Here is a 24,439-nt window from a genome sequence, read left to right on the forward strand (position 1 = left end):
TCTTGCTCTGCTGCCGGAAAATACCGAGCACGCCCCTTCGACATTTTCGCCGACCAATCAGCGGGTTGACGATCAATGTTTCTACTATCGATGCGTAGCCCCTTTTACGACACCCAGTGATGTCACATTCCTGCGTCCAGCTGTACTAATCGTCAACAGCAGGTGTGTTCGGGGAACCGGATTAGCGAGCTCACGGTTAGCGCGATGGTTTGGTCTTGGATGTGTCATTTGATCTTGGATGTAGTAAGCGACGTACGAAGAACGGGCCCCAGAGGTTCAACATTGCAGGTAACCAGTCACATTGCTGTGATGTCATAGTTTTGCGATGTGATGTTAAAACACCATCACACCAAACCCTAACCACAGTCGTGTAACCCTAACCCTAACCACGATCACATCCCAACCCCCAACTCTAATCCTGACCCTATTTTGGATTTTTTCCCGAGTGGACATCAGCATTTTTTTTCTGCATCACAAAACTATTACATCATAACAATGTGATTAGTTACTTGCAATGTTGAATCTGGACCAACATTAATTATAACGATTCAGTATCATCGCCAATATCAGCAAACAACCATCAATCCCCTGTATAAGATAAACAAGGGTAATTTTGACTCATGGAGTTGGAAATAAGCATAATACTACTTTATCATTAATACAAATATAGTTTTTAAGGCTACAGTTAAATGAGAAATGAAGTGTATACAGAGTGTTTGTAAACAAACTGTGATTAATGTTTTGTCCCATTAGGTCTCAGAAGTAATCAGCACATGTACAAACTTCTTAAAGGCCGCTGGTAAACCAGCAGATGATGAGATCCACGACTTACGATTAAACTTGCACTTTTTTCCACACAAATTTATTAAGAGAAACAAAGCATTTCAGCGTGTTGCTCACATGACAGAAGGCACAACAGTTAATGCACATTTCACTGCATTGGTTACAGCTGTTAGCACACGAAGAGGATGAAACCTCTCCACTAGAGTGGCAGTGGGCAAAAAGCCAGCAAAAACACACGACATGACAGATTTATGGCAAATCACATACACATGATGTATGTGATTTGTTTGCTTTCTGTGACTGCAAACAAACTCATTCTTACTTTGCGCATGTACTGGACTCACATCGCAAATTATAGGCAAAGCATAGTTTAGAAAAAAAATAAATATCCCTCTGTTATGGCTAAAAATACAATTTGAAAATATCTTCCCTTGAAGCAGAGTAAAAGTCTGTGGGTTACAGATAAAATCAGTGTAAAGAAGCTTAAAACACACACTTCACATACAAAATAATCAATGTTTACTTTGCTCTTGGACACTGAACATTACATTATCATAATTTGTTTGACTAATATCCATTTTCACTCTATATAAAAACTAGCTGTGTAGTTAAAGGCACAGAAAACCTTATTTAAACCATTTTAACACTTTTTCTCAGCCCAGAGACACAAACATAGTTTCTCGTGGTACAGTATAACCTCTCTGAGATAAATCTAATCACACTAGTCACGATGTGTTCTCTGCTGCAGGGTGTTGTAAGTTGCCAAGGGGGTCACAGAAATTGAAAAATGACAGTTTAACAGCAGCCTGTCCTTTCAGAATAAGACCAGATATGGACTTTAGTCACAGAGCAGAATTCTTTCTATAAACGGATTTTTCTGTTTCACTTATCACTGATATATTTATCAGTCTACTTCTTCTGTGGTGCACAACCTTAAGCTAGCGGTGGTTATGATTATTAGAGACACTGCTAGCTGGCAACTTTCAAACAGCAAAAGAAATGACAGAGAAGCTGCACCAACATGGCTGCCAGAGACAGTTACAGTAGGTCACCTGAGCTTAACTTGCGTGGGTAATCCTGTGTAGCACCATAGAGTAGGAGTTAACATACATAAACGAATTATTCTTTAGAAAATTCATATTTACAAAGGCACATCATAGTGTGTGCGTGTTTGTGTGTGGACAAAAACGGTGTCCGTGTCTATCTCCTGGAGTGGCCGGCGCTGTTCTCGATGCACAGCACGACGTTGGAGCTGGAGCAGCTGCTGGAGCTCTGCTGCAGCAAACTGCCACTCTGCAGCGGCGACGCCATGCCGGTCAGCGCGTGTTCGCCCACACGCCACGTCTCGCAGAAGCTGTCGACATGCCGCTCGCCTCTGCTAGTCGACCCGTGCCAGACCATCTTCTCTGGCCTGTGAAGAAACAGAAAAGCGTCATTCCTTAGCAAGCCTTAAAGACGTAATGCTAATGTAATGTTACGATTCATGCTGATTTGAGCCTCACCATGTGTTGTCGTGAAGAACGTCCTTGCCATCAAACGAGTAGATTGACACGTTTTCCTTCATTCTGCCGCCGCTGAAGATGTCGTCCCAGCTGTCAAACAGAACCTCGTCCTGGTGAACGCGAGGCACATGAATGAGTCAAATTACACTTTGTTGGGAATGTCAAAGCTTTAAAATGAGTCAACACTTAAGCGAGTATTTGAGGCTGGCTTTAATAGTGACTCAGTTCCACAGACTGTATGAAAAGGATGGAAATAATCATAGTGCCACACATCTCTGTGCGCACCGAGAAGCTGAACCAAGGATTTGCATTCATCACTCCATCAGAACCTTTGCCATTGACTCAAGTTTTTTTTTCTTCAGCATATTGTTTTTGGACTTTTTCTGGCTTTATTAGACAGACTCAGTGAAGACTAACAGGAAAGCGAAGGTAAAGAGAGACATGGGGCAAAGGGCTGGACTTGAACCCAGGCCGGCCACTCTTACCCATGTGGCATATGGTCGCCTGCTCATCCAACTTAGCTAAACTGGCACCTGCTCAGACCAGTTTTTGTTTGATATTCATACCTACCATTCTCAGTTGTTTTAAGGACACACTACACAATATCCTAAAATATGCCAAGTTTTCAGCTAATAGCTCTTTGTAAATCACTTTGTCGCAAAAATAATATTTTATGTCTGTCAAACTGTGTTATCTTTGGCATTTTTCATTGATTCAACCAAAGAAATGGGAACAAATGATGTGGTCTGTGACAGGCTGCTAGTAACAAAGTGTCTAACAATACAATGTATAACTCATTCCTTGTGTTAGCTACCTCTTTTATCACTGAATGATGCACAGGTCAGTGTTAAATGGTTTATATTCCTTTAAAAATGTTCAGGTACAAAGACTAGACTGACAAATGAGTGAAAAAAGAAATCCGGGAGAACTATTGCTGAAGAATGCTTTACAAATTAGAGTGTCCTGTGATGGCACGCATTTTAAAAACAGACATGCCCTCCCTCAATTTAAGTCTTTACAAAATCCAAACAGCACAGTAATGCAAATAATTAGCCCGGTGTACAGTTGATGTGAAGGGTCAAATTAGTGATTCATAAACTTTATGTGTTTATACTGGGCTGTAAATATGTTTACTTCTGCTGTAGGTTTTTGTCCTTTTGAATGTCGTTAGCTTCATAGCATAAGTGCCTAAGTCAATGACTTAGGCAATTATGCTATGAAGCTAACGATGTGGAACTTTAGGGTGACTGACTTACTTCTTTGACCAGTCTCAAGTGGCCATTAGAGGAACTGCAGGTTTTTGCCTCAATTTTGCCCTCTTATAATCATAGCCTAACAGAGAGATTACAGCTGAAGCAAGCTTCGATCTGAAAGTTAGCATAGCGGTATCTTTGACTGACTGATGGGCAGCTGTAGTTGCTAGCTTGCTCCTGAGTCAGTGGTGTCTTCTAGAGCATTTTTAATCGATAAAGATCTTGGCTTCTTGTGCTCCAGTTTTACTGAATGAATTTCTATATTTTATTCGTCTATTATTTAACACTAATCTGTACCCTTCCATCTAAATATAGTCCCTCATGGCTCTAAAGGCCAACTGTAAGGATGTAACTGTAAGGATAAAGTCACAGCAGGAAGAGAACGGGTGATGTCACTGAGATTATGTCCATCTATTTTATACAGTCTGTGAGAGCAATGCATAAACTTTCACGAGACACCGGTCACGTCAGGTTGGGTGAGAACACTGTTTAACTACCTTCAAGTTGACTACTGATAAATTATGTCTGTCAGTTTTGCGGACGATGCTGTGGAGATCCTGGAGTCTGGAAGACAGGAAGGCCCGGAAAGTTCCCTTCATCCCGATGCCCTGAGCCTGGGTGAAGCACAGGAAGTCTGCACCGCGGATGCCCCGCATGGAGCCGGTCTGAGGGCTGTTCAGAGCAATCAGGTGGAGCTGTGGGGAAACATGCCAAGAAGTAAAAATGTATTCTTACAATGTGAGTAGCTAGACTTTGAGATGTACCAAGTGGTTTGTCTTACCACTGGCCCAGAAGTGTGATAGTGGACCGGACTCTGGGGTTGACGTGGGGGTGGTCTTCGTGGAGTGGTGATCGGGTAACGAGTGTCCACAACATAATACCTGTTATCAGGTGAGTTTAACCGGTCTGTATAACTTGGAAACCTGGGATCTGTTAGTTCCGGGTACCGTGGTTCTGACTGATACCGCGAATCAGGCTGGTATCTGGGATCGACGTAAGTAGGTTTATAGTCAGGCTCAGCATGTGGTTGGGCCGGACTCTCATGCGGCTGGTTGAAGTGGTTGGTGGAGGTGCCCGTGTGGGAGTGGTGGTCTTGGAAGTAAGGGACAACTGGCGGAGGCTCCACAGCAGCAACCTCATTACCCTAAATATGCAGCATGTGGCTTGTTAAAACTGGGCACGCTATATACCTGAATTACCAGATAAAAGACAAATAAAATTATGCTCACATCCTCCCTGGGGAAAGCGATGTACTCCCCAAGCTGAAAAATAAGAAAAAACAGAATGAATATAGATAAAAACTCCACAGTTGAAGTATTTTTGCATCTTTCCGGCTGATTTATGAAGATGAATGTTTCACCTGGACTTGACGAACTCCATCTCGGACTCGTAGGTAGAGATCTGTTTGGTCTAGTATGTACACCAGAGAGCCCTCAGGTTGTCTTCTAGCTGTAGCTGTCATCGTTTCGTAAGACCTCAACACTGTCACCTGCAAACACAGACCACAATGTGGATTACTGTGCAGCCGACACGTGTGTTTTTGTTGTGGTTTTAGAAAATTATTTAAAAAAAACAAAACTGGATGGACTTCCAAGTTTTATGCTAATCCATTGAGGTAATCAATGATAATTTCCAGCTCTTTAAAATTTGAACGCCCAACATTTTTTTTAAAGTTCATGACAGACAACCAGAAAATAAACAAAAGTTTTACTCACCCCAGAGGTCACACCAGGCACTCCAGGAGGTCCAGGAGGTCCTGGTGGTCCAGGAATACTGATAGCTGTGGTTCAAGCACAGATTTGTTAAACATAGGCTAAATGCTTGGATAAGCATTATCGTTATCGTTGCAGGCGCCAGACATGGAAAAGAGAACGCCTTCTCAAAAGACATGAATCTGAGCACACAGAGTTGAAATGCAATGATGCAGTGAAGTTTTCTTCAGTATAAAGTAATAAAATGATAGTTATCTATGGGTAGACAATGAACAGATAATTCAGCACACTTTAAATGCTACATCATTGTCCAAATTCTTAAAACCAAAAACCAAAAAACTAGTTTAAAAGTGAATATAAGCAGGAGGTTTAACTTTTACAGGCACTTTTGTATCAGAGGCTTTTGTTGATGACAAACCTGCCAGAATTCCATCTATCACATAAAGTTTTCTTGTATATGTGGGGAAATTTTTAGAAATGATAAGCAGCTCTTCATGCACAAAAACTCAGAGGACACTTTAAAATGCAAGACTGTTAATCCAGGTGGGGTTTAAATTAAAGGAGCAGCAAGTCATTCAAATTTTAATATATAAATCACCTTCTTTTAAGAAGTCTTTCATATTTAAGGGATGTTTTCCAGTTTAACTCACTCTGTGTGCCTCTGTAAGATCCATCTAGTGATGCTCCTGGAGGTCCAGGTGGCCCTGGTGGTCCAGGTGGTCCATCATACCCTCTTCCAGGTGGTCCAGGTGGCCCCTGGGGGCCTGGTGGGCCAATAATGGAGTCTCCTTTAGGGCCCTAATAAGACAGGAGGACACAGAGTCTGATTTACAGCATCTTTAAAAACATGAAGTGGCAGTATGTTTTCCAGAGTGTGATCGTACTGGAGGTCCAGGCACTCCCGGGGCTCCGACTCCGCTTCCTCCATACCGGGGGTCATAATATCCTCCGCCTGGCTCTCCTTTCTCTCCTTTCACGCCACTTTCACCTTTCAGCTCATTCTGGGTAGACACATTAAAAATCAGAGAGAAAGCCAGCAGTACAATCAAAACTCAAACCGATTTGAACAACTTAATCTTAAAATATAAAGACATAAAATCTAAAGTGTGCAAAGGCGAGGGATTACCTTTAAACTGTAAATGTCAATGTTTGATCCAAAACCTGGAACAGACAAAAATGTCTTGCCTTAAATTTGTCCACAGACTGAAAACTTTAAACATTTACACGTCTGTCAGGGACGTTACCTGGTGGTCCCCGATCTCCTTTCTCTCCTTTAACTGTTAAAAAACAACAAGTTAAACAACCACAAGAACACAGCATTTCCTCAAATCCTGACTTTATTTACTGTAACTGCAAAGGATAACGACCCGTTATTAGAGTCAGGCCAAACATAGAGGCCAAACAACTGCTGCTTCTGAACCTTTTAGTTACTGCTAAACTCCACCAGTGGGACGGTATAATTCAAACACAGCTCTCCACCTAAACCCTTTTTAACTCTAAAATCACTGTGGGGAGAAATCTTTTTGAGATTTTTGGAGGTTTTTTAACTGCTGGACCGAGATCAGACAGCTGTTGCATATCTTCCAGCCTTTCTGCTAAGCCAAGCTAACCATGACGCTTCACATTCACCATACAGATATTAAGGTAATATATTGTACTTCTTAAAATGTTTCTCATAACGTTGGCATCTAACATTGAATTTGAAGTGAACTCACCAGCGTAATACCTGGAGTAATCATATCCCTGAAATTAAAAGGAAAGAATTAGGGAACTTTAACCCATTTTGACCGATATATGCACCACAACAGGAAAATATCATCTCTGGACTCACTCCGAGTCTGTCAATAGGAACAGGAGGTCCGGGAGGCCCAGGGGGCCCTGGTGGGCCTGGTGGTCCCTGAGACACAAAAAATAATATTGATTACTGTTTCTGTAAAAGATGACAAATGGATTGAAATCAGGATCTGATAAAAGTCAAATCTTCAGCACTCACAGGGTATCCGTATCCAGATCCACTGCCTGCATCTCCCTTCTCTCCTTTGGCACCGTTTAGTCCTGGTCGACCCTAAAACAAGGTTGCAGAATGTCACAGTTACATTCTGACATAATGAACTTCTAAAAAAATAATTAATTATTAATACTGTCTTCCCTCTCAACCCTGCAAATCAAAGCTTCCTAAGATTGGACTCCACTGTTGTTCTCTTTTCACAGTTGCTGTCACATAAATCTAATATGAAGAATCAACTGATTGCCATAGTATTTGCACAAACCACTACATTTCTGACTTCATACTTTTACACTTTATATTTGTAGCCATGAGATCAGCATCAAGGGTGATATTTCCCTACTGGGCAGTTGTTTGTGTCATTACTCCAGTCAAATACCTTCCTAACTATGTGAAGGCTTATCATGAAATCTTTGTAAAGATGCCAAACTTACCGATCGGCCAGGAAAACCAATCTCCCCCTTCTGGCCTTGAGGACCTTGTGGACCCTGGAGAAAAATGTACATTGAAGCTCGTTATACTAATCTGATTTTGCTAACTTGTTAAACAAGTCTAAAGTTGTGAACTTTTAAAATTTAGACAACATACTGGAAATCCCATTGGGCCAGGACTTCCTCTCTCGCCCTGCAAATTAAGACACAAGCACACTGTAAACATCACACACAGTGATATTTTGATTTAAACATATTAGGAATGATCACCTGAACTAGAACTATCCATGCCAACACTGATATCGGTATCGGATCGACACTAAGGCAGCTGGATAAATACTTTGTTTCTATCATCAAAGTCCATAATGACAGATTTTTTTTAACTTGATTTATTTACCGGCTGTCCTGTCAAGCCTCCCAGGAATAGAGGTCTCCCATCAGGCCCCGTGATGACACTAGGCTCTCCTTTTTCTCCCTGAACAAAAAGCAAGAACTTACAAAAATACTACTGGAAACAGTATTTAAGTCACAAGGCCTTTAAAAAATATTGTTGATATTAAAATATTGAACTCCATTCGTTTCCTGTTACTTTAACACAAATTGTGTTAAATAATTTGGAAAGTAAAAAGTATGTCACTTACTGAGAGGAATGTAATTAAAAATCATGTGAAATCATGTTAATATGAAAATGTATTAAATTAAAAAACAATGGTGCACAAAATATAATGAATATACATGTCTTAAAATGTGAAATGAACAAACAAAGATATGCACCTACCTTAGGTGCATATCCTGGTGGCCCTGGGTTCCCTTTTTCCCCTTTTGGTCCCATTGGGCCCTAAATCCATACACACAATATAATCACTTACTTGCATTGTTTTGAATCAGTTGGTTTCCTACAGGCTCAACTGTTTGATGATCATGGTGATACGTACTGGGAATCCTGCCCTGCCTGGAATACCTGGTCCAACCTGAAAAAGAAACGCAGTTTGAAAATGCTAAAATATTCTCTCAACTTAATGTTTTGTGGCGACGCTTTTGATAAGATTGTTAGGGGACTGAGGGGCGCATCCACCTACCTGCCCTGCTTCATTCCAATAAAGGTCGTTATACTAGCAAGACAAAGTTAGGTCAGTTAGTATGAATGTGAATGAACAAACAAGCATGCTGTGGCTATTAGTGTAGATGAGTAACATCAGGAGGAAAATCGATTTAGACAGGCTGTGCTGTGTGGGTTAGTGTTATTTCACATATTAATCCAGAATCATTCAACCTCTGTACATTTACAAGTTGAATGAAGACTCACATCTCCTCCTGGCTGGTAGATGATCTGTCCTGGAGGTCCAGGAGGGCCTGGAGGTCCAGGTGGTCCACCATCTCTTCCTGGCAAACCCTGTTACAAATTGGTGCATTATCAGGCAGAAATGGGTGAGTATGCAATATGTTCAGAGCATAGTTTAATCGAGTCCTTGTCTGAATGAATATTGCATTATTGAATATTGAACATGCATATGAAACTTTTGACTGGTACTGAATAATAATGGATTGGATTTTATATAGCGCTTTTCAAGGCACCCAAAGCGCTTTACAATACCACTATTCATTCACACACTGGTGGAGGCAGCTACAGTTGTAGCCACAGCTGCCCTGGGGCAGACTGACAGAAGCGAGGCTGCCATATCGCGCCATCGGCCCCTCTGGCCAAAACCTGTAGGCAAGTAGGGTAAAGTGTCTTGCCCAAGGACACAACGACCAGGACAGAAAGTCCAGGGATCGAACCGGCAACCTTCCGGTTACAGATGCGATTCCCAACCCCCTGAGCCACGGTCGCTCCAATATAAAGGCATCATCTGCATATAACTCAATCCGATGGTCAGCGATCATAACATTGAGACATACAGAAATAAAAGGACCTAATGTAGAAACCTTCAAAGAAAGTTTTGTTGGTAACTATAATTGCTGTCATCGGCATATAACTAAACTCCACAAAAGGAAAGTTTGCATGAATTCAATAAAACTAATGAAAAAATAGGTAGGCCCAAACAGAACTTTGAAGCACTTGCGATCTTGCACGTGTTGCTTCTGTTCTAAAGAAATCTTCAAAGAGATCACATGATCTATGACAAATTATCCTACATACACATTCCTTTCATCGATTTAGATAGACAGTAAACTCTAGATAAATTATAATAACTAAAAGGTTATTTGGGAACTGCATATGCTGATGAAGCTGATATGAAATGAAGAGCTTCCTAACAACTTTAAGTCTGCATTCAACTCACCCTCTCTCCTTTCTCGCCACTGTCTCCCTTTGGACCCTAAAAAAGAATCAGGATACTGTATTAGAAGACCATATCATTAATACTAGTACGTGTACAGTAACACTAATGTTAGCCATACTTTTTCTCCAGTTGAACCATTCAAGCCAGGGATCCCAGGAGGTCCTCGTGGTCCTTCTGCTCCTTTGCTACCAGGTGTTCCTGGTAAACCTGGATTTCCCTAAAAAAACAGTAAAACATATTCTTTACAGGAGTGGTGAATTCATAAAAGTATGACATAAATTCACTGAATTAAAATGGAATGCTGCTACTAATATTGTTAATAAGACAAACTTTGGAAGACTTTTTTCATTTATGTTAATGTACATATAAAACATAGGTATGGTTTCTCACTTAATATCCAGGATTTTGGGGGGTTAAAAAACTGTGCTTATGAATTGTGAAACAATATAGGACTCATGTAGATGTAATGACTACTGTAAGTATCCTTGGGCAAGATACTGAACCCTAAGTTGTTCTGTGATGTATGCATCAGAGTGTGAATGTGGGCTAAAAAAAAGTGCTTTGATGAAAGTGCGTGAATGATGGATCACAAATATGAAAATTTAAAAAAAAGGATATGAAGGATTATAATAAATATTATTAAAACACACACGTTTTAATAATCACTTTGTGTGTGACGATGTTGCACTGAGACTGATCCACACATTAAGGAGGGAATACTGCATATACAGACAAATACAGACATTTATACTACTCTATAGTAAGAGTCTATAAAAAATTTTGTAAGCATTTTTTTAGATCTTCATTTTTCTATGTGTAATTTATTGATATTAAAACTAGGCTAAATACTAATGTAATCTTTATTGTCAGGTCTAATAAGACAAGTCTTAGATGTTTTTAACTAACCCAGAGCTTATCAGACTGAAAAGCCAACTGAATATGTGATTAACAGATACACAACAGAGCAAATAATTGAACAAATCATTTGAAAACACATATATAACTGATATCAGTAATAAACAGAAAACCAAAGTGGCCCCAAAGTCGAACCTTGAGGCACACCTTTTTATATTTGATTCAGACCCTTGTACTTTGATGTGAAATTTATACTTTATGTGACTTAAGTAGCCACACTCATGCCAAAAAAAGAAGATAGCTCGGATGCTAAACAAAAGCAAAATTACTGTGGAGATAGTTGGATTTGATCCTAATTCGAATTGATGTTAATAGGGGCAGGGATGGCTCCAGGTCAGGGGTTTGAATCCACTGAACGGCTACCCTGAGGTACCCCTGAGCAAGATACCGTTCCTACAAACTGCTCCCTGGGCGCCCAATGGCTGCCCACTGCTTCACTGGGTGAATGGGTAAAATGCAAAGAGGAATTTTTCCCATGGGGATCAATAAAGTTTAAGAAGAAAAAAATATACTACAGTGGCTTGCACTGCTGTTAAACAGTGCTCCATGGGATGTTCAAGGCTTGGGAAATCTTTGGGAAAGCTTGCTATAAATTTCTCAATAACTTTATTCCTGACCTGTCTGGTATCTAAACCCAATCGAGAATCTGTGGCAAGATCTGAAAACTGCTGTTCACAAACGCTGTCCATCTAATCTGACTGAACTGGAGCTGTTTTGCAAAGAAGAATGGGCAAGGATTTCAGTCTCTAGATGTTGTATAGGAATTTCTTTCACTTATTAATCACATTATTGTATGATGCCTTGGTGCTACTGGATTTTAACATGTCTGACACTCATACGTTAAGAGGGGGTGCAGTAAGGATGTTGGGGGAAACAGGAACTCCACAGGAAGAGTCTTTTGTCTCTTCAAGGACTCTGGGAGGTAGCAAGGGAGTGTAAACCTTAAGGTGTGAAACAGCTGTGTACTGCCTTTTGTTCCTGGAGAAGGTATTTAACTGAGAGCCATGCTAGGCTCAGTGAGACTCTGCTGACCGTCTGCCCCGTGGTCATGCAGGGGCTCCACAAGCTTGGTTGTATGTTCTTTGTGTGTTTGGATTAAAGAATGTCAGCTACCGCTCACCGCTCGTCTGCAGGCTTTATTTAAGTGGAAAACTTCCACAACAATGTGCAAAGCTGGTAGAGACGTTCCCTAAAGGACTGGCAGCTGTAATTGCAGCAAAAGGTGGTTCTACAATTGAATCAGGGGGCTGAATAATTACGGTATCATGGACATAAAGAAATAACTTATTCAAGCCATACAGTTTTTCTGGCATACTTACAGGATGACCTGCAATACCAGGTGGGCCCTGGAAAAATATGGCACAGGACAGCATGAGATATACAAAAATTTACAAGGAACAACAATCTCCCATATTTGTAACTCGTTACCTGGGGTCCAGGTTCGCCTCTGAGTCCAGGCAAACCACTGAGTACCTCATATCCATCTTGATCGCCCTGTATGGAGATAATTTGAAGTCAAAACAACTGATCACTTCTAGCTTCTCATCCACTCAGACTGTTTGGACTGGTTGACATTTCAGAGTAGATATCAATGGTTGCTACCGGCATCCTCAAACTAACAACTTTTTTTTAGCTTGGTACTTGCTCTCATCTGTCCACAAAAAACAAAAGAAAACAAAAAAAAGGAGAAAAGGAATCTACTCACATAGCCAATACGATATGGTGGCCCAGGTGGTCCGGGGGGCCCTGGTGGTCCCACTGGTCCCATTGGACCTGGAAGCCCTGCCAGGCCAGTCTGTCCTGATGTCCCCACCTGTCCTGGTTCACCCTGAGAGCCCTTAGGTGGCAGAGATCAGTTGTAATGTCAGATTATGTTCAACACTGTATAAAGAGGAGAAGAAAAGTAGGACAGGAAGAGCAAACGGTGGCATGACACAGGCACGTGCAGAGCTGGAGGTTAAATAGAGATGCGGATGAAGGTTACAGTTAAGGTTTGGGGACCTACTATGCTCATTAATGTGCCTGTATTTATTTTTGGATTGTACTAGAGCTGATTGTATAATTCAACAATGGACAAACATGCCTCTTTATCATCGCCCTGTATGTCTGAAGCAAGTCGTGTTAGTGCATGTCTCTTTCTAACAGGACACTGTCATATGATTAGCCAGCTTCTGGAAGCTTGCTGAGGGGCAGTACCCAGTGCTTGTGAGCTGTACGGCCTGTTCTTCATAGGTCCCTGTACCAAGTAACTATTTAAAGAAACCATTTTTGGTGAAAGTATCTAAAAATCTGCACAGTGTGAAGCCTGATTTATTAAAACTTTGGTCATTTTTAATATGAACACCTTGCTTTGTATATGCATGACAGAAACTAAGGAAACGCAGAGTAGGTCCTTAAATGAGTGAAGAAAGTCTTTTATGGAAACAGAATCTTTCACAGCTGCAATGTCTTGAAAGATTCTGTGAAAACAGAAAATAATAGTAATATAATAATAATAATAATAATAAAGAGTAAATAATGCAGAAAACTCGAGAAAATAAAATAAATCATCACAGCAGAGACATGCCCCAGGACCACCAACCCATTACACACCGTAGAGGATGGAGTAAAGTAAGAGAACAAGCCGGTGAAAAAGCTGGAGCCTTGTGCATCTTGCTAAAGGAAAGCAACAAAGAATGTGAAGAGTACATGGATGGGCCACCAAGTACAACATTTTCATATCAGTTCAGTGGGGAACATCTTTCTGCTTTCAATGATGAGAGTTTTAAGGGCTGAAATTAAAAATGAAGCTCACCTTTTCTCCAGCTGGTCCTGGAAGACCGAGGTCACCACTGTCACCCTGGGGAAAGAAGATTTAAAACAAAATATATGATAGTCAATACATTCAAAAGAAATGTCTATTGAATCATTACATTTAGTCCAGGATTGTAGGCTGTATTCATTTAAATCCTTCTTGAATTTTTTTTTTTTGCTGTTTTGTGGTCAAAATAAAAATCTTTAAAATATTTTGGTTAATCACTAAATAAAACTAATGAATTTCTCATTCAGATTTTATTAATAAATGATTAAGTCTTTTAGTGAGTACATTGTCTCTTGCTAGCATGTACCATAGTACAGCCCCACAGACTGAGTCTATCTTTACCTTTCCTCCTGCAGGTCCAGGTGGACCGGGTAGCCCAGGAGGACCAGGGGGTCCCTACAGCAGCAAACACAAAACAGAGTCAGTATTTACTATACCTCAAATAAACATCAACAACATTTAATAGCAGAACAATGAAGGCATTGGGTGGTAAGGAAGTAAAATGGTAAGTAATCAAAGTAAAATACTCACTGGCAATCCCGGAGCACCATCTTGCCCAGGTGGTCCAGGAGGTCCAACAGCTATTGGACCATCAAGGCCCACTGCCACTGAAGTACCAGGGATCCCAGGAGGGCCAGGAGGACCTGGGAGACCCGGTGGACCATGTGGACCCTAGATAACAAATCCCAAAACAATCATATTACCACCTCAAGTGACTACTTTTTACTTATGTTAAAAAAAACAACATAAAAACCCCAAAACAAAGCATACCCGGATTTTATCCAAGTCTGGGAATCCCGAGCCCTCCATGTCAACAAATGTCTGTAAGAAGCATAAGTTTAGTGAAAAGTTTTGGAAGTTATGAAATGAATGAAAAGAGTGTGTGGAGCCTGGACTTACTGGACGATCACCAGTACCAGGTCCAGGAGGTCCAGGTGGACCTGGGGGGCCTCTGGGTCCTGGCTGACCCTCTCCACGTTCACCCTGGAGGATTTTAAGACCACGGATTATCACGTTACATAATGCCATGTGTCTTCTTTAAACAGATGACTTAAATAGGGCACCTTTTCGCCTTTGGCACCAGGACCTCCTGGAATTCCTGGAACACCCTGCAGCCCAGGAGGACCCTGGAAACAGAAGCAAAAAAACCCAAATTACACTGATAATATTTCAATCGATTTATCTGGAAAAGCCTATAAATAATTCTTCTTTTGTAGCAATATTTCAATGTGAAAACAGAGAAACTCACAGCTCTTCCATCCTCTCCTGGATCACCCTGAAAGATTAATGAACAACCTCTGAGCAACATGAACCTCCAAACATTAAACAGCTCTAAACCTCGTTGTACTCACAGGCTCCCCATCAGCTCCAGGAGGTCCTGCAGGCCCATCCGACCCTGGCAGTCCTGGTGGTCCGGGGGGTCCGGCCAGCTGCTGCACAATAGAGCCATCCCCAAGTCGGACCACCTCAGCTGCAGGTCCTGTAGGACCAGGTGGTCCGGGAGGCCCCTGAGCCCCACGATCTCCTTTTTTACCAGTGTAGCCTTTGCCAAGATCACCCTGTGAGTGAGAATGTTGGATTTGGAAGGAATGTAATACTTAGTTAATACTTAGATTACAGGTTTAGATAATTTAAATGTGAATTATAGTTTTAAGCTTTATGTGTATAATAAAGGCAATAATAGTTTCTCTAGCAGAGACACAGTAGATCTGTTGACAGCAGAAACAAAACATGTTGTTATGGATGAACCTGAAATAATTTCTATCATTTCTAATGGCAAGAATAAAATTTCAAATTCAATCTGTATCATAAGTTTTGCTCCCGGCTGATCGGCATTTAGACATTTCTGCTCTTGTGCTTCAATTCATTCATTCTGACATGAGCCTTTCTGCTCATCTCCAACATGTTTTTATTCCTTGATTCGACCAGAGTAGCCTTCAATGATTCAGAACTCAAAATAGTTTTAGCTCCTCCCCCTATAAGGCCATCTTTTCAACTATATGTGACACCGGACAGAGCAGAGTGCGAAAAACAAAACTCATGGCTCTGAGACTGAGATTTTAGAGTTTTCTGAATCCTGAGCTTCTGCATTGAAGGGATTATTTGTACACATGCTGACCTCCTTATTTTTGTTTAGCTCATTATGTATAAAAGCCAAACTGCATGTGTATGAGTACATGGACAGACACTTTACATACCTTTTCACCTTTTTCACCCTGAAAAGCAGGAAGAAACAGTTGAGTGCATCAGCCATACGATCACTAAAAACACACTCACAGACACAAAGTGGTGTCTTACCTTCTGTCCTTGGACTCCACCCTGTGCAGAGAAACCAGAGCCAGAGCTGACACCTGAATCTCCCTTCGCTCCTACAGGGCCCTGGTCCCCCTTTGAGCCTTTCTCTCCTCTGTCTCCTTTTTCACCTTTAGCACCGATTGTACCTGAAGTAATTTAGCAAGTTAGGAACATCTAGACTGTGCCGCAGGACAAGAATGCTTAAATACAAATGTAATATGTGTAAATGTAAGACCAGCAACTATCAATGCATCATCTGCTCTTATATAGCATATGGATGTCAAGCATGCTGATCCAGCAAACAGTCCTTCACCATCACCCAAAGCAAAATGTGAAATTGGAACTGCAATAATCACAAAATGAAAGCACAGAAGATGCCAAAGCAAAAGCCAAAAAATGTCTTTAATGAAATTGCCTTCTATTTATTTTTCTCTTTAAATAAGGCCAATTTTATTTTAGAAATCAGTCCTATAGAGGGAAGCAGGAATTCTTGCTTCTCATTTCAAGGTTAGCTGTATCGTTTCTTCAGGGTTTTATATTTAACTTAACAGGTCCACCATAAAGAAATAGATAAATAAATAAAATAAAACCATGTTGATCTGTAAGTTTGCTTTTGGTAAAGACAAAAAAGAGACAAATATTAAAGCAGACACATTAGCGCTGCTTACAATTAACGTTGGTTTTCTATTGTTGGTGACAGCTGGAGTGAAAATGTCTTTATGAGCCCAAACAGGTCACGAGAGGCAGAACATGCATGTTTTACTGTTTTTTGTATTTAAACTAGTAGGTTTAGTTGCTTCTGCTTCACAATAAAAAGTTACAGTAGTTTTGTTTGTGGACTAACAAAATTAGTAAATATTAAATAAAATGAGTGAAAATGAAGTAAAAACAGGAACATAAATAAATAAGTCAACAGTCAAATAAAAAACACACGAGAACAAATAAGAGGAAAAAACAGGAAATAGAAAGTAAAAAAAAAAGTTCAAATAGGAGAATGGAATGAATAAATAAAAATAAATAAATAAATAAAAAATGAGCAAAAAAAAAAAAAAAGGAGGAAATAACACCATTAATGAAAAACATAAAATCTGAAACACCAATTTTCATCTTATTTTATGTATTTTTATATTTAAGGTATATGGCACTTTTTTGAGCCATTTATTCATTCATTCATTATTTTGTCAGTGTTGGACCTCCATGATCTTATTCATCTTATTCATAGCCTTTTCCTTTTTTGTTTTCTCTAGGTCACGAGCAGTTGTCCAAGCATTTCACTACATATCGTACTGTGTATGACTGTGTACGTGACAAATAAAATTTGAATTTGAAATTTGAATTTGAGCGTTGCCCATCGTCACTTATACAACAGAACGTTTTACTCAAGAAATGTCCGATAGAGCATTAAAGGTAAGTTATTATATTATGTTTTGCACCAAAGTTGACTGGAACAGAGATTTTAATAAAGATTATACCTTTAAAATGTCATTTCTACCATCCTGTGATTTTAATTTAAGCCAATCTGATTAAACAGAGTTCCTGAGGACTATTCAGAGTAGCACTACAAGTAGAAATAATGTTGGATGTTGTGCTACAAATTTCAGTAGTAAGTAGTCAGCTACTTCAGTAATCATCAAGATTTGCTCTCTTGGGGACAAAACTAAGACACCATCGCATTGAAGCCTGCTGAGCGGATGCTGACGTTCAATCAACCTCCACCCATACACTGAGCAGAATGAGAAAGCAGCAACAGCCAGAGCGCTCCTTTTTTACTGTGATAGGAAGGCCACAGATTGATTAGGACATGATCCTAATCTGATGTGCTGCCAGCCGTTATCAGGACCCTTTTGCCCCCTGCGACCCACCTCTTGAGCCTAATAATCCAGGCTTGCTGAAGTCCTGCCTGCTGTACTCCACGGAGGGCTGATACCAGACATCTGAACACAAACATACCTTTACCTGCTGCTCGGAGAACTCATGAAACATGTTTGTGGCGTGACGGAGAAAGGAACGGTCCTATTTCACGAGCAACTCACTCAAAGAGAAATTACTTCTTTTATCATCCACTAGAGGGAGCTAAAGAACTTCTAGTCATACACACTCCTTGCAGCAATCTCCTCACATGGGTCCAGACAGGCAACCTGACGTAAACTTTTCTGGCTTAAAAATGTCTACATGATGTTTCTTTGGCAGCGCCTGCTGCATGATTTAAAAACTTCCATTACACATTTATACAGCGCAGTGACATGCTGAGAGTCCTGGAAGAGCACGCTTAAGCTCTTTAGTTACAAATTAACACACTTTCTCTTTACCTGTTTGTGCGAGTGTGTTTATGTGTGAGGAAATCAGCGGAGGTTCAGGCAGTGGACGGAAAGGTGGAGGGGTGGTCTGTGGGGGGGAACGGGACACAAATACAACATTTTAAAACATCTGGAAATTCACATAATGGAATGCAACCACATCACATGTACATCTACATTTATATGTAATTTTCAGACAATATTTGTGCACAAGAGCAGACAAATACTTCCACCAGGTGGTGGAAAGCAGATAATTTGCATTCAGTTGAAATTGAAAGTTTAAATGAAATGTTCACCACTAGGGAGCAGTGTGTTACCAGCTGATGTATTAATGATGTTTTGGGATATGTGTGTTTTTTAAGTTCATCCAACTGTTTTTCATATTCTCTATGGTCTCCCATATATATAAAGGATCCTAGTGTAAAAATATTTCACTGCAAAAGATTTAACTGAAAGAGATCCATAAATTAAAAACAAAAACTACTACTAAATAATGTTAAGCCAAATGATCGCTCCACATTTGGAAACTCTTGGGGGCAGTGAGTGTGCTTTTACTGCATTGGCAGTGTGTTTGGGATCACTGTCATGCTGAAAAATTAAGCTTTTGTCAGACTCTTTTCAGATGGTATTGCATGGTGGCTCAAACTCTGATGGCACTTTTCTGTGTTTGTAATTCATCAGTTCTGACAAAGATCTCCAACACCACTGGCTGAGATGCAGCTCGATGATGACTGTAGACACTCAGTGTTGCACCTCCCTCCAACCTGCCCCGTACATACTGACGAATCAAAATCAAAAACTGAAATTTGGGTTCATCACTCCATCAAACCTGTCTCCACTGATTTTCAGTCCAGTCCAGTGTAATTTTCATACCTCAGCCTTTTCTCCTTATCAAGAAAAGCGTCTTGACAGCCACCTTTTCACTGAGACCATCTCTGATGATGCTTCAGTGAACGGTTTCTTAAGGACTTGACTTTCAGATACTGTTCATCTGCGGCAGGTATCTTTTTGGGGCTGCCACTTCTCTTTTTGTCCTCCAATTGTCCATTTTCCTCAGATTTTTTAAGGATGTACTGAGCTAATAGCTCTTTGGGAATCATTTAGTCATTACAAGAAAAATAAATACTAGTTTATGTCTGTGAAACTTATCTTTGGAGTTTTTTATAGATTTAACTAAAGAAATGGGAACAAATGATATGTTTTTGCGACAGGCTGGTAGCAACGACTAAAGATACAAATTAAATTTTTTGTTGTTGTTGTCTGTTATGTATAGACAAAACACTGGTTCATCCCTTCAGTTAGGTGCCTTTTTATAAGCTTGAATGATTCATAGTGTTACATGGCTTAACAAATAAAAAAGTTTCCTCTGATAATGGTCTGTTAAAAAGTAGCTAATGTCTAAAGAAAACTTTGAGAGACCTCCAGAAAGCCATTAATAAGCAATTCAATGCCTACAATTCCCATAATGCAACTAGGCCCTGCTGTTCCTCTTGAAATACATCTCGAGCTGAGATGATTTCAGAGACTGTAAATCACTCTTGTATGTTCATATAAGACATCCACAAAGCTCATACAGACCTTCATGCTGCCTCCCATCTGCCTCCTCTCGCCGTCGCCGCTGCCATAGTCACCAGAGCCCTGCGATACAGAGAAAAAACTGTGTTTCACAAAAGCCTTCTGGTGGTTTGACTGGAATATTGGAAACACAAGAACTCACAGTGTCAGAGTCGTCCTCATAGTCGCATAAACGCTCAGCTGACCGAGGGTTTCCCACCAGTCTCAGGTCTGCCATGTCACCCTAAAACACACAGACAGTGAATCCCACCATAGGTATTATCAGAAGCAGAGGTGGGACCAAGTCATTGTTTTGCAAGTCTCAAGTAAGTCTCAAGTCTTTATCCTCAAGTCACAAGTCAAGGCTCAAGTAATGTCAGGCAAGTCAGAGTCGAGTCTCAAGTCACTGGTGTAAAAGTCCGAGTCAAGTCACAAGTCTGAAACTTTGAATTTCAAGTCCTTTCGAGTCTTTAAAAAAAAAAAAAAAACGAAAAAAGAATGTTGTAGTTATGCTAAATGTAAATATTAGACCATGTGATTTTAAAATCTGTGTTTTCCTCAACGAAATAGTGAACTTAGAAAATATACACAAATTGTGAAATTGCACCTCTTTAAAATGCAGCTCAATTAAACTTAGCTCCAAGAATAATTTTCACCGACAGTTCTGAGATAAGCTGCATGTTATTCTTGGATGCGCTTGTAGGGCCGGCTTTAAAATCGCATGACAAAAAAATCATACACATTAAAAAAAACTGTATCACCAACGTAGCCTGGACAAGATTTGCTTGTTAGATGAAGTCATGATCTCATCGTAGCAAGAGAGAAGCACCACCTACCGTTCTTTATGCAACTTCAACTGTCGGAGAAAGTTGGAAGTTGTTCCATCTCTGTCTGTGATTCTCTTCTTGCATGTTTTGCATATTGCAGTTCGGTTTTTTGTTGACTACTTCATAGTTTATGTACCTGAAAAAAATAACTCCTTGCAGCATTTTTGAGCGTTTTTTTTTTTTTTTTTTTTTTAAATCTGGTTAATTTGATTGACTGTGCTACAGCTCACGCACACATACGTACGGAGTGTGGTTTGAATAAATGAATCAATGAATTAAATTAATGGTGCACACTTTCTATATACAATGTATGTTAAATTTTATATTTGGGGTGAAATATCAAGTCTTTTCAAGTAAACCGGTTCAAGTCCAATTCAAGTCCCAGGTCATTGGTGTAAAAGTCCAAGTCAAGTCACAAGTCTTAGAACATTTTTTCAAGTCAAGTCTAAAGTCATAAAATTAATGACTCAAGTCTGACTCGAGTCCAAGTCATGTGACTTGAGTCCACACCTCTGATCAGAAGCATGCAAATTTTATGAGCTTTAACTGCAGCCATCTTAATTTCTTCCACAGTTCTCCACTTCAAAGAGAGTCATATGATCACCAGAGTCCCTGTCTCAGAGGTTAAAGGTGGCACTACCTCCTTATTGTTAATGACACAAACCCTGGACGGAGTGCCGCAGGGCGACGTCACAGACAAGAAAGAACAGACTCCCAGATACCTCTGGAGGAGGATTTGTTGCTGTTTTTCATTTTTTCCTGTCAGAACTGTGAAACATCTCTTTAGCATTTCCTCTGCTGGTACCCTGGAGATTATGCGTACAAAACAGGCGTCTCATTCTTTTGCACCACACTGTTGTATAAAACAAAAACTGTTAAAAACTGTTTAAAAGTGATAATTTCTCTTTCCCGTTTTATAGCATTGCTGTAGCTTTATGCTTATTACTGAGATGAGTGCCATCATGTTGGTTTGTCCAATTCTTAATGCGTTAAACTTTCATATTTCCTAAATATTGATAGTGATCAAATCCTCAACACATAAAGAAGAAATCTTTTCTGGCGTCTTTATTTTAGCACATTTATTTGTGTGTTGGAGCAACTGAAAGTATGCTGAATTAGCCATGAGCGTTTCCTGTCTGCAGCATATATGTAAATGTACGTGTAACTGTATATGAATTATTTTGAAATCTTAAAAATGCAATTTTTGTCAACCAAGTTCTGCTGAAAGGATCCTTCCAAAAGAATAATGGTCACTGGTGACCTTTGACCTGGCTCATTTTTTAATTTACAACTTGCTCTTCTCAAAAGCTTTGAGGAAATGCAAAAGTCATTTTCCAGGAGTGGATTTTGCAGGGTAAATGGATGACTGTAGGTCAATACTTCCACTCACAGGATCAGGTAAAGTGATCCAGTCCAATCTACAAACAAGATGAGCCGCTGTAGGCAGGCTAAGCCGCAGCTTGGATGAGTCACCCTCTAGTCTTTTATACCCAATGAACAAAATTAATAATCATGCTAAAACTGCATGAGCTACAAAGTAACACATACAGATACTGTTTTATTGTTATTACTTATTTCTTTTAATCACTAAGCAGCGTTCAGTAAAAACCATGTTAAGAATCTATCAGCTGTGTTTCAAAGCAGACCTGAGTAAGAGCAGCATCAGTTAAAACTTTCAAATACTTGAAATCTTCTTCATGCATTTTTGGACTTCATGTAACCTTTAAAAAATATGATGTTGTCATTATTACTACTCAACCCACTAAGATTTTTGAGACATGTGACCATTAACCATGTGATGTTAACTTGGCTGCCATTTTTGACATGACAGAATCATGGTGACGGTGTGGGATCAGGGGAATAAGGCCCAGTCACACAGGCCCAGGGACCGGTCAGTGACCATCTAACAACCAAAAGCCAAGACGGAAAGATGAATATTTCTGGACTGGTTGCTGGCAGTCCCAAAGTAAATGATTGCTGAAGTCCCAGTCACAAAGGCCTACAGGTTGGTTATCATCTGGCAATCACCAAGGAACATCAAATCTGTGGATCCACTTACCAGGAACTTGCCATTGTCAGCTCTTCCCGCGTGACCCACAAAGAGTACTGATGCAGGGTCGAGATCCATGGGATCCGGCGAGCGCTCAAACTTCACCACCTGTGGCTCAGAGTCGCAGCCATGGTAGAAGGCCACCTGCTCCTCCATGACTGACAGCGAGAAGCGACTCCAGGTGTCCACCATGCTCGGCACCTCAAAGCTGGCAGCCTCGTACGAAGCCTCAGAGTCGGGCTCGGTGTAGAAAAACTGAACCTTCTGACGGCCAGCCTTCACCGCGCTGAGCTTGACAGCAACATACATGAGCTTCTGGGTGGCATCTGTGATGGAGAAAAGGATGGAGGCGGCAGGAGTGGAGGGCTTGACATGGAAGAGGAGGGAGAAGTGGCGGTAGAAAGGGCTGGGGACATGGACCAGGGCTCGCTGGCCCGGGACCACCGAAGGAGTGAACCGATAGGCAGGCTCCCCATTTGGCCCATAGGTGGTGGTGAACTCTTCTAGTGGAGGTTCTCCAATCAGCTGGAGTAAAGAGATGCCGCTCACTTCTGTGAGAGGGAGGAGACAGGAAGTTAAAACTTAGTGCACACAAATAAAAGAGAAAATTGACTTTCAGTTGCCAACCATTGAAAAAAAATGTTTTCAATGGTTTATATCAGTTGGGTGACATTTATGTTGTTGAGTAACAAGTAAAAATCCTTCATAAGAAGAAAAATGTACATAAAAACTCACAAACCAGCCAGTGTAATTAGTATTACACTCTCATATGTGGGACTGAACCGATAGTACTGATGCAGTATTATCTTTGTGCAGTAGAATTACACGTTGAAGGGTTTATAAGACGTATAGATGTAGCCTCTTGGTCTACAAAGTGAAACCACTGGAAAGTCATTTTAACCTGCATCCTTTGTAAAGGCCAATAAAATGACCTATAGTCATCCCAAGCAGCGTCGTGTTTCAAGACAGCAAGATGGCGAGGGCAAAAAAAACTCAACCTAACGAGCTGTGCTCCTCAAAGCTGCCACTAGCATAGCATGTTTACTGTGTCCATTATAAAAGGCTATTACATAAACATGTAAACATCTGCTGAATCTGATGGAACTAGAGAAAATGTGTATTCCCTGACAGGCTGATAGCAGGTGCTAGGTGAAATTGGTTGCACAGAGGTACATGGTGCTGCACTGAAAAAGTCTTTGCGATTGCTTTGGTTGCTAGCAAACAGCCACAGTTTGCTAGCTTGCATAGATAAGACCAGCTTGTTTGAAAACACTCAGCTACTACTACTACTACTAAGCAGTAGTTAAACTATAAAGACAGAAAAGGAAACCCTTTACTTTCAAAATGAAAGCTTTTCCTTACACTTACTTGACACCGTTTTTCACTAGTTCTTGTTGGTTATTTCCTGAGTGTGTCAGCTTTGGTCTTAAACCAATGTATACAATCAGGTTTTTGGACAATGGCAACTTGTTTTGCAATTTTGCTTCTGTACACCACCACACTAAAGTAAATCAAATAATCAAGATGTGATTCAGATTAAATTCAAGGACTTAAAAAAAGTTATTGTAAAGTTATTCTAGTCATTTTTTACACAGTTGCCCATTTTTAAATGCTAAAAGTGGGCAAACTCAAATACTTGTGGCACGTTAAAGGTGTTTGAATGTTTTCTAACACTGGATTTTACTGGGTGAGGAGGCATAAATTTCACAAGTGCTTTTCACTGCAAGATTCAT

General features: G+C 40.4%; 1 protein-coding gene across 6 annotated transcripts in view; it reads right to left on the minus strand.

Moving 5' to 3' along the window:
- Positions 1 to 834: 834 nt before the first annotated feature.
- The window catches only part of LOC113016060 (collagen alpha-1(XVIII) chain-like), a 55,340-nt gene continuing 31,735 nt past the window's right edge, over positions 835 to 24,439 (minus strand). For 2 of the 6 annotated variants that reach the window (XM_026158557.1, XM_026158553.1), the window contains exons 2-43: positions 22,716 to 23,257; positions 19,993 to 20,073; positions 19,854 to 19,913; positions 18,288 to 18,363; positions 17,841 to 17,912; positions 15,982 to 16,124; positions 15,882 to 15,899; positions 15,036 to 15,242; positions 14,933 to 14,959; positions 14,748 to 14,810; positions 14,584 to 14,667; positions 14,455 to 14,505; positions 14,215 to 14,355; positions 14,026 to 14,079; positions 13,678 to 13,722; positions 13,476 to 13,538; positions 12,589 to 12,720; positions 12,312 to 12,377; positions 12,203 to 12,229; positions 10,087 to 10,185; positions 9,969 to 10,004; positions 8,993 to 9,079; positions 8,766 to 8,798; positions 8,622 to 8,657; positions 8,465 to 8,524; positions 8,084 to 8,161; positions 7,844 to 7,879; positions 7,690 to 7,743; positions 7,244 to 7,315; positions 7,082 to 7,147; positions 6,966 to 6,993; positions 6,495 to 6,527; positions 6,377 to 6,411; positions 6,135 to 6,251; positions 5,901 to 6,048; positions 5,254 to 5,318; positions 4,899 to 5,027; positions 4,768 to 4,800; positions 4,320 to 4,682; positions 4,036 to 4,233; positions 2,286 to 2,395; positions 835 to 2,194 (exon numbers count right to left, since the gene is read on the minus strand). In XM_026158557.1, the coding sequence (XP_026014342.1) occupies positions 1,984 to 2,194; positions 2,286 to 2,395; positions 4,036 to 4,233; positions 4,320 to 4,682; positions 4,768 to 4,800; positions 4,899 to 5,027; positions 5,254 to 5,318; positions 5,901 to 6,048; positions 6,135 to 6,251; positions 6,377 to 6,411; positions 6,495 to 6,527; positions 6,966 to 6,993; positions 7,082 to 7,147; positions 7,244 to 7,315; positions 7,690 to 7,743; positions 7,844 to 7,879; positions 8,084 to 8,161; positions 8,465 to 8,524; positions 8,622 to 8,657; positions 8,766 to 8,798; positions 8,993 to 9,079; positions 9,969 to 10,004; positions 10,087 to 10,185; positions 12,203 to 12,229; positions 12,312 to 12,377; positions 12,589 to 12,720; positions 13,476 to 13,538; positions 13,678 to 13,722; positions 14,026 to 14,079; positions 14,215 to 14,355; positions 14,455 to 14,505; positions 14,584 to 14,667; positions 14,748 to 14,810; positions 14,933 to 14,959; positions 15,036 to 15,242; positions 15,882 to 15,899; positions 15,982 to 16,124; positions 17,841 to 17,912; positions 18,288 to 18,363; positions 19,854 to 19,913; positions 19,993 to 20,073; positions 22,716 to 23,257 (4,079 nt within the window). In that variant the 3' untranslated portion in view covers positions 835 to 1,983. The remainder of the gene's footprint in view (positions 2,195 to 2,285; positions 2,396 to 4,035; positions 4,234 to 4,319; positions 4,683 to 4,767; positions 4,801 to 4,898; positions 5,028 to 5,253; positions 5,319 to 5,900; positions 6,049 to 6,134; positions 6,252 to 6,376; positions 6,412 to 6,494; positions 6,528 to 6,965; positions 6,994 to 7,081; positions 7,148 to 7,243; positions 7,316 to 7,689; positions 7,744 to 7,843; positions 7,880 to 8,083; positions 8,162 to 8,464; positions 8,525 to 8,621; positions 8,658 to 8,765; positions 8,799 to 8,992; positions 9,080 to 9,968; positions 10,005 to 10,086; positions 10,186 to 12,202; positions 12,230 to 12,311; positions 12,378 to 12,588; positions 12,721 to 13,475; positions 13,539 to 13,677; positions 13,723 to 14,025; positions 14,080 to 14,214; positions 14,356 to 14,454; positions 14,506 to 14,583; positions 14,668 to 14,747; positions 14,811 to 14,932; positions 14,960 to 15,035; positions 15,243 to 15,881; positions 15,900 to 15,981; positions 16,125 to 17,840; positions 17,913 to 18,287; positions 18,364 to 19,853; positions 19,914 to 19,992; positions 20,074 to 22,715; positions 23,258 to 24,439) is intronic. The other 4 variants (XM_026158556.1, XM_026158555.1, XM_026158554.1 and 1 more) reach the window with 4 other exon arrangements.

The sequence above is a fragment of the Astatotilapia calliptera genome, chromosome 23, assembly GCF_900246225.1.
Source record: "Astatotilapia calliptera chromosome 23, fAstCal1.2, whole genome shotgun sequence".
NCBI lineage: Eukaryota > Metazoa > Chordata > Actinopteri > Cichliformes > Cichlidae > Astatotilapia > Astatotilapia calliptera.